General features: G+C 42.9%; 1 protein-coding gene across 1 annotated transcript in view; it reads right to left on the reverse strand.

The window, feature by feature from the left end:
* Positions 1-1,271: 1,271 nt before the first annotated feature.
* The window catches only part of plce1 (phospholipase C, epsilon 1), a 56,002-nt gene continuing 44,047 nt past the window's right edge, over positions 1,272-13,226 (reverse strand). The window contains exons 29-44 of the mRNA XM_076092898.1: positions 12,274-12,432; positions 11,760-11,895; positions 11,480-11,521; positions 9,053-9,171; positions 8,583-8,700; positions 6,879-7,016; positions 6,185-6,475; positions 5,470-5,633; positions 4,294-4,555; positions 3,985-4,103; positions 3,733-3,861; positions 3,458-3,655; positions 2,846-3,049; positions 2,511-2,738; positions 1,737-1,851; positions 1,272-1,387 (exon numbers count right to left, since the gene is read on the reverse strand). Of these exons, the coding sequence (XP_075949013.1) occupies positions 1,272-1,387; positions 1,737-1,851; positions 2,511-2,738; positions 2,846-3,049; positions 3,458-3,655; positions 3,733-3,861; positions 3,985-4,103; positions 4,294-4,555; positions 5,470-5,633; positions 6,185-6,475; positions 6,879-7,016; positions 8,583-8,700; positions 9,053-9,171; positions 11,480-11,521; positions 11,760-11,895; positions 12,274-12,432 (2,538 nt within the window). The remainder of the gene's footprint in view (positions 1,388-1,736; positions 1,852-2,510; positions 2,739-2,845; positions 3,050-3,457; positions 3,656-3,732; positions 3,862-3,984; positions 4,104-4,293; positions 4,556-5,469; positions 5,634-6,184; positions 6,476-6,878; positions 7,017-8,582; positions 8,701-9,052; positions 9,172-11,479; positions 11,522-11,759; positions 11,896-12,273; positions 12,433-13,226) is intronic.

Here is a 13,226-nt window from a genome sequence, read left to right on the forward strand (position 1 = left end):
AACCCTGTCGTTGCTACCCAGTTACAAGTAGCATTCCTCAATGAAATGTACTATCAATATATCTTGTTTTTACTCTTAAAAAATGTATTAATTAATTAATGAATTTGTTTGGCAGTATAAGATGCTTGTTGACACAATTAGTGTCATTAGTGGACGATGACAGAACTAAAACACTTTGTGAAACCAGCCGCAGATCGTCCTCAGAGATACAGCTACAACATGACCAAACGTTAGAGGCAGTTTTGCAACATTTTAAGATAGAAGAGCAACTTCATCAACATAGGGAGAAAACATTGGTTCACATTTGCCCCTTCTTCAAATGAATATGGGACAGCTATGCTGCCCATGTACAATATCTTCATCTTCAGGGTCGCGACAATAGTGTCCAAGAAATTCCCAGAATATCTGAATATTTGTCTCACACGTTGGTGCCTTTTCCAATGAGCGATGCTCAAAATGTGCCCTTACAGTACTGTGACACTGGAACAGTAAGAAAAGAACCAAACAAGCCAGCTTGTCAGCCTCCTTCACGATGCCCATACCTGAGAAAGAGAGAATACTGTTTCACCTCCTCAGCCCGACTCTACTACACCTCTCCTTCCATTTCAGCAGACCTCCCTCCGTCTGCTCTGTGCTGAATTTGTGTGATACCAGAAATACATGATGTCGTCATCCAATAGCAAACTGTAGCCTGTGCTAGGACACTTAATTAACTCATAGAAGGATTGTGGTTCACTAAACTCATTCAATTAAGAGGCCATTTTGCAGCCTTCCTTCTTATGATTTGGTGTATTTTTTGAGGGGGAAAAAAACTGGCACCCATAACTCTTCATCCTTTGAATGTGACTTACGAAAGTGCTCCTTTCTTTGTTGGTAAGATCACACACCCGATGACTTCAATATCGGCAGCTGCCTCTGGTACTCCGGACTCTCTGTGGAGCCACACTACAGCCAATAAACCAAGAAGAGCCAGAGCTACCTGCCCCAACAGGACCAGCACAGCTCTAAAGTGACGCCGGGAGGGATTTCTGACGGGGTGAAACCAAGCATTTGGGGCTGAACACCTGTCAGCTAACCCATTGAATCCCGTCCTCCACAACTAACACAAGGCAGGATCAGACTCCTCACTGAAACACCTCGCCTTTCTTGGAAAGGAGAATCCTCCAAGTTTAGAAGCAGTCAACCCAAGTCTCTCTCTTTGGACTTCATTTGTGGATCTTCCAGTTCCTGAGGAGGTGAAGCTTCAGGGTGGGCAGGTGGACAGATTGGAGCTACCCCCTGAATGAGGAGGAGGAGGAGGAGGAGGACGAGGCCTGTAGGAACCTCCCTGCCCCCACCCTGCCCTCTGCCACCCACGCCTTCAGACCTGCAGCTGCAGACAGATACCCTGCAGAGGATCACAGAGGACGCAACAAATACAACACTCAGTAAAGTCTCAACCGTAATAAACTGCAAAGTGACACCATGTGTTAAATACAAGAGATGAAATGTTAGAGGTGGACATAGTAAGTAAAAACAATTCATGACAACAGACTCTGAAGTACATCTCAAACATTACCACACGTGTTAAAGTTTAACAAACGCCTCAAAATGTTCTGCTCCTTTTGTGATGTTAGGTGTTAGAGACAACATACGGTACCTCCGTTGCCTTTCCATGCACAGACAGCACGAAGAGTGTGAGCCTCACTCCTGGAGCTCTGTCAGAGCCACACAGCATGCAGCTCTTTCATCCTTACTCTGGGCAGGACCGTCCACTCCGCCGCCGCCCGTCGTCGTCATGCTGCGGCTGCGACTGGTCAGCTTCTTGAGCTCGCTGGCAAAGGAAGTGACTTTCTTCTTGTCTTCCCGCACCTGAGAGCAGAAATAGATTCATCACTGAAACACAGAAAGGACATACAGAAATGTGCGTGTAGCTTTTCCTCCTACCATACATTTAATACTGTTCTTCATTCCTAACGTGCAGTTTCTTGACTTTTTTTTTGGTGCTCAAGAAATAAACAATTGTTTTGTCGATTCCTTTCCTCACTCATTCCGTCTTAATTATTTAAAAATAAAGAAACTAAAGTTAAAAGATCAATTAACCTTTATTCAACAAGGCAGCTAATTTAAACACTTACTTACAGACGTGTCAGCACAAAAAGGCCTCAAGTGTAAAAGGATGAAATAAAATAAATATTGACATACAGCATATATAAATAAATAGTAGAACAAGATAGACAGAACTTAACACAGCACAATAATCACAAAAACACAGAGCAACCCAAAACAGTTACAAACAAGGGAAGCAGCGACAGGTTAAGAAGCGCATACAATCCAACATGCAGGTGTTAAAATACAATGGCAAGCACACAACAACATGAGTTAATTGAGATGCTGCATGAGAAACAGTTAATGCAAGCACATACAAAGTCGAAAAACATGCTCAAAGGAGTGACGTAATGCACGTAATATGAGATGAAAAAACGTGGAAAATAAAATCAAAAAGATCTCAAGCACTGAAAATCAGTTACCATGTTTAGAGCTATCTGCTCTTTGAGTTTAAGAATGAACTTTCCCGCTCCCCGCCAGCGGCTCTGAGCCTGGTAGACACACTCGTGATCCAGCAGCACCCGCTGCAGGGGCTTGGCGGCGGAGGACTTCTTGGAGCCGGTGTCCTTGGTCACTTCCTCCATCAGGACGTAGTCGAATGGATTGGGATTCGATAGGATGCTGCAGGAATACTTGGCCTTTGACAGAGTCTGGCCAGACAGACAGAGAGTGTACGAGAAACAAAGTAAGCCACTTTAAGGTTGGTACACATGTGTCGCAAAGTTTCAATACGTTTATCAGGTCGTCCTATCCTCACCTGCTGTATGATATCCTGAGCTGTGCTGTAGCGCGGGGCCTTGATCACAGTGTGAGGCTGTTCTGGTGAAACTTCATGGACCTGGACAAAGAACATATCGTCCTCTGCTGCTCCTCCCCCTCCTCCTCCCCCTCCTCCTCCTTCTTTACCTCCCACAGCCACCTCCTCCTCTCCCTCCAGTAGGGAGTTCCTGTCATTTAAGTTCTGCAAGAATAAAACCACACAGTGAAAATATGTGGTAGAACCACAGCATTCAGAGTCTGAGGAAAGAAACAGTTAAAACTAACTACAGTTGAACTAGCTACTTTAAATGAAGCTACTGTCCCTAAAGCAGAGTGCCTATGAGTGAGGTTTAACGGAGCTTTTTATTCACTGCATAAGAGAACTTATAAGAGACAACCACAAGAGGGAGCTATAGTCTGCAAGTGCTTTTTGTGGTAGATTTGACGATAAATAATAAACAGTCATAGGACTAACAGGTAATATATGTTTAAATCAGGGTTAACAGGTCAAATAAACCAATAAACCCAATTAATCACGTTCCCTTTTTGCTGATAATATCCACTCTGATATCAGTTTGAATGTTTCTAACAAGTGTGTCTCCGTCTGTACCTCTTCTCTTGTTTTGAGGCAGATCCTCCCAACGCATCCCTCCTCAGAGTTCCAGCTGGAGACCAGTCTAACCACCTCCTCCTCGGGTGCTAGAGGACGATGCTGAGAACAGCGCTTCACCTCGCTGCGCTCCTTCAACAGAGGAACCTTCTCCTCACACAGGAAGTGCTCCGACGGGTTTCCTGCCGACGCTACAACCTGTGTAGGTATGTATGACACAACATGACAAACCTATCACATTATCCGAGCGTCATGAGTCTTTCTTAGGTACTAACCGTGTCCAGCAGCTGTTTGGCGGTCGTCTGTTCTGTAATACAGAACACGGTGAAGAGCTCAGGACCAGGAGCTCCGTACACCGTCACCCTGTGCTGCTGCGACGCACGTTTCTCCTCTGAACTGAACAGCTGGTGTGGAGAGAGCAGGAGAGGAGAAAGACAGCAGGTTAGGAGTCTTTTAAGCATGGAGGTATAGTATCAAACGTAACCCCAAGAACCTCTGCACTCTCAGAACTTGAAGAGCTGTCTTACCAGCGATGAGGGAGTCGCGCCCCCTGTGGGAACCTCCTCTATTCTGCGGCTGTAGATGAACAGGCTCGACACTTCAAGAGGCTCATTATGTTGCGTCCTCAACTGGACATGTCTGTAGCCTGGAACACACAACAGGGATATTTTGACTACACATGAAGTGAATGGTCCGATACAAATAGGTTGAGTCCATTTAACCAGACACAAGATAAGACACAGGCCTTACTTTAATTCACTAATATCCATTCAACAACAATCAAACAAGATAAATAGATGAATGAATTAAAGATCTGTCCTTTCTGAGACTCCTACCTGGCTTGAGGGCCTTCAGAGGCAGAGTCCTCTGTCCAGTAGTCTGAGAGCTGTTGTTCTCCACTACGGCTAAGCGCAGGAAGCACATCTCTTCGAAGTGCACGATGAACTGGAAGTGCTCGCTCCACATGGGGTTGAGGGTGTTGCGGTGGATGGGTTTGGTGCGGAAGTGGCAGCTGTCGATGGGCATGCCCAGAACATCCACCTCAATGCACGGACTGCCAGCGCTGTTACTGGGACAAACGTTCTGACCGGAAACAATCTGAAAGGGAAAAAAAGAAGACAGAAGAGGTTTGATTATTAATAAGTAATAATAGGCACCATGTATGAACAATATTTTAAGTTAAGATTCTTTTAATGCTTTGCATTGTCACTAAAATCAAGATTTTTTTCAGTTTATTTGATGAAAACCCCAAAAGGCCAAATAAGGTCAGTGAAGTCACTCTGACCTGCCAAAAAAAAAAGTCTATAATTCACCTTCTGTAGCTCTCTGTCTCACAGACACACACACACGCAGACACACACACACACACACACGCAGACAAACAGACACACAGGTTTATACGAGTGTGAGCTCATCCCTCTTATTCATACATCTGTTTTTTGTTTTTACCAGATCAGTGTGGCCTTCACGACTGTCAAATAATGAAAGCACACACAGATCACTTAGCAATGAAACTGTCCAAACACTCCTTAATGGACCTTATATGAGAAGTTAGAAGTGTATGATTGAGTGTCCACTCATAATGTCTGTGCAGTCATTGTCAGTATGCCAATGAAGGATAGAAAATGGGGCAAAGAAAGTTGTCAACGCCTTGAGACGTCAGAAAATGCACCATGCAAATCAGGATCCAAATGAGTGTGAAATATTTGGGACACACAACAAAGCAAGCAAGTTTTTATCAAAAATGAGAAAATAAGCTTTTTTTAAAAGGCAGCTAAAACTATATGCCAATGAAACACTTTGCAAATATAAACAGCTTTGTTATGGTTAAAGATTCTTTACTTAGGAAATTGAAACTGAGAGCATAAAAGAGGTAAGTAGGAAAATATACAAACAGGCAGGAAGCTAAAGGCGTCAAAAGTGGTGAGGGAAGTGCAGAGCACAAACTATCAAGGATGAAGTAGTCTTCCTGATTGATCTCCCATTCTGCTCCATATGTCTTCTTAACTCACAGTGAGGGAATAGATGGCGGGGCTCATTTTCTCCACATCCCTCTCCATCGGACAGAACTGCTGATAGAGCGGACAGCTACGGTCCCACAGCACTGCCGGCTTCAGGACGTAGCCACAGCCGCCGTTGGACTCGAACACAGCCGTGTTCAACTGCATGGGCAAGTCTGAGGAAGAAAAGATTGCGTTGTTAACTGAAATGATTTCTGCCATTTGGTCTTGACTTGTTTGGAGGGGGGGGGGGGGACAGTGATTTAAGACACAGAGATAGTAAAAAAAAACATGAGGGGAGGAGTGAACTAAAGGAAGAGAAGAAAAGGAAGGGAGTGAGACAAGGATCAAAAGACAATCAGACAGAAGATATTGAGAGATTGTACTTTATGTAATATGCCTTTTAGAGAAAAATAACTTCATCTGACAGAGTTCACACAGCGAACACACAGACAGCAGAGAAGCTCCGGAAAAGGAAAGGCAGGGACAAATGAGACACATAGTAAGATGGAGAGAAGAGAAAAGGAAAAAGGAATAAGAGAGAATATATTGAGAGAGAGAGAAAAAGAAAAGGAAACAAGAATTGGAGCACCTTGGGATCAACAATCCCTTAAAAAGAGCACGATAAGAGATCATTTTAGCAGTCACTTTTTGGCTTGCTCGCTGTTTAAGTTAGAAGTGATGTTCCTTCGTTTGCATACAAAGAGAAAACAGCATCTCTCCTCACCATCAGTCTGATAGTTCAGCGCCACCAGCTGGATGCCGTGCAGCCAGAAAAGCAGAGGGTTGGGGTTTGTCGAGTCGATCCTGGTGGCTGCCGGGTACGTCCTGAGCAGCTGGCACACGGTGTGCTGGATCAGCTTCTGGGAGTAACGCCGGCACAGGCGCTTGGAGGCGTTCTCGTTGACGGAGGAAATGTGGTAGCACTTGGGCGTGCGGATGATGGCGCTGAGAGAGGTGGGGGGGTTGAGGATAGGAGAGGTCTGCTGCTCCTCCCAGCTCAGCCGCTCAGCGCCGCCTATATCGAGAGGACAGAGAGGGAACAGAGAGACGTTCAAAGGCCCTGAAATCCTATTTGCTCAATCAGCCTCAGACGTGGTCCTCGATTGAAGAGTCACAACAGCTCTGACAACAAATCAGGATTCAGAAATATTTCAATTAAAATCTGATGACAGTGTAATTTATCCTCATTTATTTCTTCTAACCTATTATAGCATATTTTGTGAGCCTGCTTTGCACTGCGGCAACAGTTCAGCTGCTTGTCCAATCAGATTTTCCACATTTAGTTGCACAAATTTTCTAAATATCCTTGAAACACAGCTTATAATTGGGACAAAAATGCATATATATATATTAATATATCTTCTCTTTCCACATACAGACACTCATCCAAACAGTCACCACCCCTCCACCCCGTGTACCTCTTCCAGGGGTGCGGCTCTGGGTCACGACCTCCCCTGTTGTGATGCAGCGAGCGGGAGCCGTGCCGAATATGGACTTCCTGCTCTTTCCTCGGTCCTTCCCTCTGCCAGAGCCGGCAGGAGACAGCGTGGACAGGCCTGTGTTCCAACACACAAGAGGCAAACGGAGGACACTGGTCAATAATGCAACACAGACAGACTGGAGACACCACACTCATGACATCAGTACCTCTCTATTTGTTTCTAGCCATCCAGAAATCATTTTCTTTAAATGCCGTAACTTTCTATCATAATGAGGAAGTTGGTCTCACTCCAAGTGCATTTGTTTTAAAGAGCTCAGGGGAGTAAAGGTAATAGCACTGACTTTAAGCTATGTAATATTGGCAGAGTAGCAGCAAAAATATGTTTGCCTTTAAAAACACGCTTTTTTTGTTCTGTAAAGCAATCTATAAGATAACATCTGAAATCTGTGGGATAACATGGAGAATGGAGCACAGAAGCAGGTGGACGCTTCCAATCTTCTTTGCAAAGGTCCCGTTTGCAATGGTAATAAGACGCATGTCATTAAATCAATGCTGCATCAAATGCTGCGTGTGACACATTTAACACTTTTAATCTTGAGCTATTTCTTATGTGGTGTCAAATTTCTGCCTCCTTTCCAAAGAAATATTTGAGATGAAAAATGTACTCTGCATTTTCTGAATGTATGAGTTTTTTTTTTTTTTTAAAGGATTTAAACGTTTGTAGAAAAGTAGCATGTCCATCTGCAACCAGTTCAGACAGCGGACAGCAGCAACCAGTCCTGCTGTCCGTCTGAACTGGCTATTTTTCCCTGTCTTCTCTTACTCAGATCTCAGGTCCCTGGAAACAGTAAACAAATAAAATACCAGTGGAAACACAGACACGTTTATAAGGGCAAATGTCATGTTAAGAAAAGAGGAGACAAGCAGAGAAGAGGACACTTAAGGGAGGAAAGAGGAGATAAGAGGTTGATATTTAAGGGACAAAATATTTGAGATAAACGGCTGCATGGAATGAAGATAGATCCAAGTAAAGAGGGAAAAGAAGATATTTTAAAAGGGTACAGAAAGCAAAGTCGACCATGCTGAACTGCTGAGAACTGCATGTTAGGCAAAAAATAAATTGTGTTAAAATGTTGAAACGTTAAAGTTAAAAGTGGATGAAAGGAGGTGGTGACATGTGACCTTGGATCAAATTTAAACCTGGCACACTAACTTTACTCAGCCTCTAAGACATCCCAAAAATATGTCCTTGATGTATAGTATATAACAACTCTGCGGTTTGCCGTGCTGTTCCAGAGCTGCAATGAAGTAACAATATCTTTCCCATGGGGGAACAAGGGATTCGTCATCTCTGTGGGAGTCCAGTGTGGGAGAGGAATGGAGTGCAACACTGAGATATTAAATGTCTTGCAATGAAAAACAAAATCAAAAACACGGGAAAGGGAAACATGGGAGTAGATCAGAGTGGGACAAGACCGAAAAAAGGAGTAAATGAAAATGGTAGCGTGTGAAAAGTGAAAGAGGAAAGGGTGCAAGAAAGATTGTGACACAGAATATAAATCACATTGAATCCGTGTAAGAGAGAAGGAACACTCAGAAATGTATGTTAAAATGAAAAGTAGGAGGAAGAAAAGGAGTGTGTGTGTGTGACAAATAGACTGAATGATGACGTTTTCTCTACCAGGAAACTTCACAGCCTGGCAGTAGATGATGAGGTCGGACAGCTCCTGGGCAATCTGTCGACTCTCCTTCTTGTTCTGAGGGAGGTAGAACTCCTCGCCCAGCTCTATGTCAAACACCTGCAAGTGAAGGTAGACACAGGACATGGACAACACAGTTAACATTTCACTTGAAGAGACAGCGATATACTGTTGCAGCACAGACAATAGAGAGTCATTGTTAAGACTTAACCTCCATGCCAGACTGCTGTCCACATTTAATAGTTTTACATCATCAGCATATTCAATCTAAACATGTAGTTTCTTTTTTAAACCTCTTTCCACTCTCTTCCTCTTACCACCAGTCAAGTAGATCAAACTAAAAACAATTATTTATAAGCATTAGCTTGAATTGAAACAGCCAAAACACCCTCTGGCCTAGTAGCTATTAAATGGGCTTCTTCCTATAGTATTTTAATCTGTAGTTCTCTACCTTTCCTTTGCTCTGCATGGTGCTTTCAGACTTCTTCATCCTCTTCGGTATTTCATCCACAGATTGCTCTTCTTTGTCTGCTGAGCTCTTCCCCTCTGGCTTGTCATCCAGGATGTTATCTATTAAGGTAATGCGATGAGTTATAGTGCTTCCGAGGTGTTATCAGGCGTGCAGGAGTACTGTGTGTGGAGCAGAGTGGGTCTGACAGAGCACACATCCTCAAGAAATGTTGGGTGAACCATATAGTGTCATAGTGCTCTAAAAACCTGGGTGAAACGTACTGCATATCAACACGGAAACGCAAACTGTGAGGTTTTGACAGGTTAAGATACCTGCCAATCAAGCAAGCACACCCCACCAAACATACCTCTCTTCAAAGCATAACTTCCCCTTGCGGACATATTTCTACCTTCAATCAAAATTGTTTATGTATATTAGTATAGCAGACATCCAAGAAAGTTGAGGCAAAAACTGTCCTGACAAAGATCCAAGATTTAAAATGTATTTGCTAAGCAAAGATTGTGCTTTGGAGTTGGTATCCCAGCTGCTCTTGATGTACTTAGGGGGGAAAGCAGGTATCAATACCCCTAGGTACATGCAGACCAGGCTACCAAGCAAAAACACACAAAACCTCCTCCTTGTTGATATTCCAAGCAACGGTCTATCAACTGTAAACAGGAGCAACGGTAGGGAGTTCTTCCCTTTGCTCTCATTCCTCCTACACATTCATCGCAGCCAAAAACACAGAAAGGAACCAATCAGCTTGAAAATGCTTTGGCAAAAGGAGTTGACCCTGAACGTCACCTTTTAGACAGTAGCCAGAGAAGTGAGTTGGGCCAGACTGTGGCTGGAGGGAGCTACCATTAAAACGAGAGATGACTTGGCAGTTTAGTGCTCAAGTGCTTGTATTTACTGGGCCAGCTGATGTTAAGTAGAAGCATGTAGGGTCAAAATGGAGACAATCCTGGGTGGAGTGGAGTTTATTTAGTCAGGATATCTTGTTAGTTGTCTGATTAATGGTTAATATTTCAGTGGAAAAAAAAGGAATTATCAAAATGACACCAGTCTATAAGGTTTAGATTAGAGCAATCGTTTTGAGAGGTCTTTGACCGGTAAGTTCTTCGGAGGAATTGGGAGAGTGCTGGGACTGCGACCGGGACAGGGTAGTTTCCCCTGGTCTGTTGTTTAGTGCGGGGGCAGCATAGGGCCTGAGAAACCAGATGGCTTTGTTGTGTTTCCCCGATGAGCCTGCCCAGCTACTGGCGAGGTCACAGACAAATACAGTGCAGAGGGGAAGAAGGAAGGGCAGTTACTGTATGTGTTTTGTGTGAGAAAAAGAAATCATGCTAACAATGACTGAAATGAATAAAAAGGTTTGTTTTTCAAAGCCACATGTTATTTTGATGTCATTCATAATACACATCTTTCAAGGACAGTCTTGAAGTAGACTGTGTGGTCACTTCCTGCCCTGATTTTCAAAATAATTCCTGAAGGTTGTGTCAGATATACTGTAGCTTCTTGTCTTAAAGCAGAACGTTAAAAACTTACCGTAAAAAAAAAAAAACAAAGCAGGCCAAACACAAAGACACAGGCAAGCAAACAGCACTTTTTTTTTATAATGTTCAGGTTACTCTAAACACCGTGTTCATAGTGACATCATTTTATTTAGAATAAAAGGAACACAGTCATAAGAAGATTAGCTGTAGCAAAGTAGCAGTTAAGCATGTTTGTTGCATTATCGCAATTACATAACAGTGATAAAACAAGTGGACATAACAAATAAAGCAATAACAAAGTCGGCGAAAAGCCTGCGCTGAAGAGCACTAATGGTTGTCCTTGTTTTATCAGCTACATTGGAGAATGAGGGAGGATGTCTTGAAACAGAGGTTATCATTTCAAGCCCTTGGTGTTAGCAAGTTCATTATCTCAGCAAACCCTCAAACATCCTTTCAGGATATGTTTTACCGTCAAATGGATTTGATTAAATCATTAAGGTATTTACTAGGTTCCAGGTATTATAGAATATGTAATTGTTACAATTTAAACTGCTGCTTACTATGGACAATAGATGGCTACGGTGCAGCAGAACATAACCCGACGTGAACAAAAAGCAGAAAGCTAGCTGTTACGGTGAGGCACGGTGAGGCACAGACAGGAATCAGTCTATAGCAACGACGCAGATCACTAGTGCACGTCTACATACCGTACCAGTGTTTCCTCTGTCCTAATTCTGCAGTGGTTGACAACCACAGCGAGTACAGTTGCAACAATACCACAATTTCCCCTTAAAACTTATAGGGGCACAAAATGAATGTAGCATTTTCAGCAGTAATTTGAATGAATCAGCTAGATCAACAGCTACCACTGCAGGACAAAATAGATTGAAACACTGGTACTTAGAGAGGCGCATCAGACCCGTGCATTTACCTTCCAGGCCATACGAGGCAGTAGAGGCTGTGAGGACATCGGCTAAGTGGAAAACAGGCAAGATAAAATAGGAAAGGAAGGGAGTGAGAATAGAGTACCAACGTAAACTGACACATAAGTGTTAAAAACAAATGGAGACGGAATAAAAGTGTGAACAGAAACTGATTCAAGTGCAATAAAATAAGAATTTAAGTAGGATTTAAGTAGTCATTTTTAACTTTAGTTACGTTTTTCTGTTAGTTTTGTGTTTTTGAAGATTAAACCTTGCAGTTCTCCTTACCATCTGACAGGGACTCGTAGTCGTAGTCGTATTCGTCTTCTTCCTCTTCTTCTTCCTCATTGGTGTGGTTGCCAGGCGAAGTACCCCCGGGTGACCCATTGCTAGCCTGGGCCTGCATGTGGGCCAGCTGGTGAGCCTGTAAAAGAGTTAAAATACTGTAAAATAATTTTAAAAAAACAGAGAGTGTTGCAAAGTGAAAGTAAGTGCATGTAAAAAAAAATTGGACGGGAGCAGAACTAATATTTTCAAAGATATACCTGTATCAGATATAGGATCGATATCTCCCCATTACCTGTATCTATGAGCTCTCATCTTCAGAGAATCTATAGTGCGTATATACCGCAGCACATTACGTAAAGCTAGGTGAAAATGGTGTGATGAGGTGTACATTTAAGCATATTTGCATCTATTATTTATGTGACAGCACTGTGCTAAATATTGAATGTACTAATGCTCCCTGCTAAATATAAATGATGTATTTATACGTGTGGGGACAGGATGTCTTTCTTTCGACCTTCTGTTTGAGTATGTCCACCGGCGCCTGGTGCGCTTTGAGCTTCTTGTTCTTGAGGAGGATTCTCCCCCGCAGCTGCAGCGGCGACGGCAGGTGAGGGTCATCGCTGAAGTCACTTTCGAAGAGGAAGCGCGTCACGAGACGTTCCCCGAACACCGTCTAATGGATAAATGTCAAAAAAAAATGTGATAGACAGATGTCAATAAATGATTGGAACGTAAAAGTCCTTTTTATCAACACAAAATATAAATAAACAAGCCCATGATGACGTAAGATGGCCGGAGGCACAGAGCTGTCTCAAGATGAAAGATTTTTTTCTTTTATCAAGCCACTCAGAAGTCAGTCCCTACGGAGGTTAGGATGCTGGGAAGTTTTATTAGATGAAAGCAGGATGATATTCCATGATGTTTCTGTCGTGCCCAGATACCACTAGCCTCGAGTATACAACTTTAAAAACAAAGAAAAGAGGGACAGTTGTAGCCTGATGACCAGAAAAAACAAGCCTCTGGCTGGAAGTTCACCAGTTTGAACGCGCAGAGCAGCCGAGAACATTTGGGAAAACAAATGAGTGGAGTTGATCAAAGAGTGGTGTCACAAGTGCTACTGAGGGAAACATGCCCACCTGGAGGAGAAATTAGACTACATGAAGGTGTAGGGGCATGTGATTCCCTAAATATAAAGCATGGTATTGCTCAAAGTGGAGCATGTGTTCTTAGAAAAAGTACTTACAAAGTATTTCAATGGAACTTTACTAACAAGGATTTCAAGGATACCTTAAAATGATTAAAAAGGTAATACTATGGGATGTCTAATTTGACTGAAAGAGAGAGTAAATTTGATCTGATTGGTGACATTCTGTTTACACACGAATTACTTTGCTCAAAATCAGAAATTAAGAATCAGAAAATCCCAACAACATCAAATTTAACCACATAGACACTGACAAGGACAGT

This window comes from Anarhichas minor, unplaced genomic scaffold, assembly GCF_050575085.1.
Source record: "Anarhichas minor isolate MPS153535 unplaced genomic scaffold, ASM5057508v1 ptg000017l, whole genome shotgun sequence".
NCBI classification, from domain to species: domain Eukaryota; kingdom Metazoa; phylum Chordata; class Actinopteri; order Perciformes; family Anarhichadidae; genus Anarhichas; species Anarhichas minor.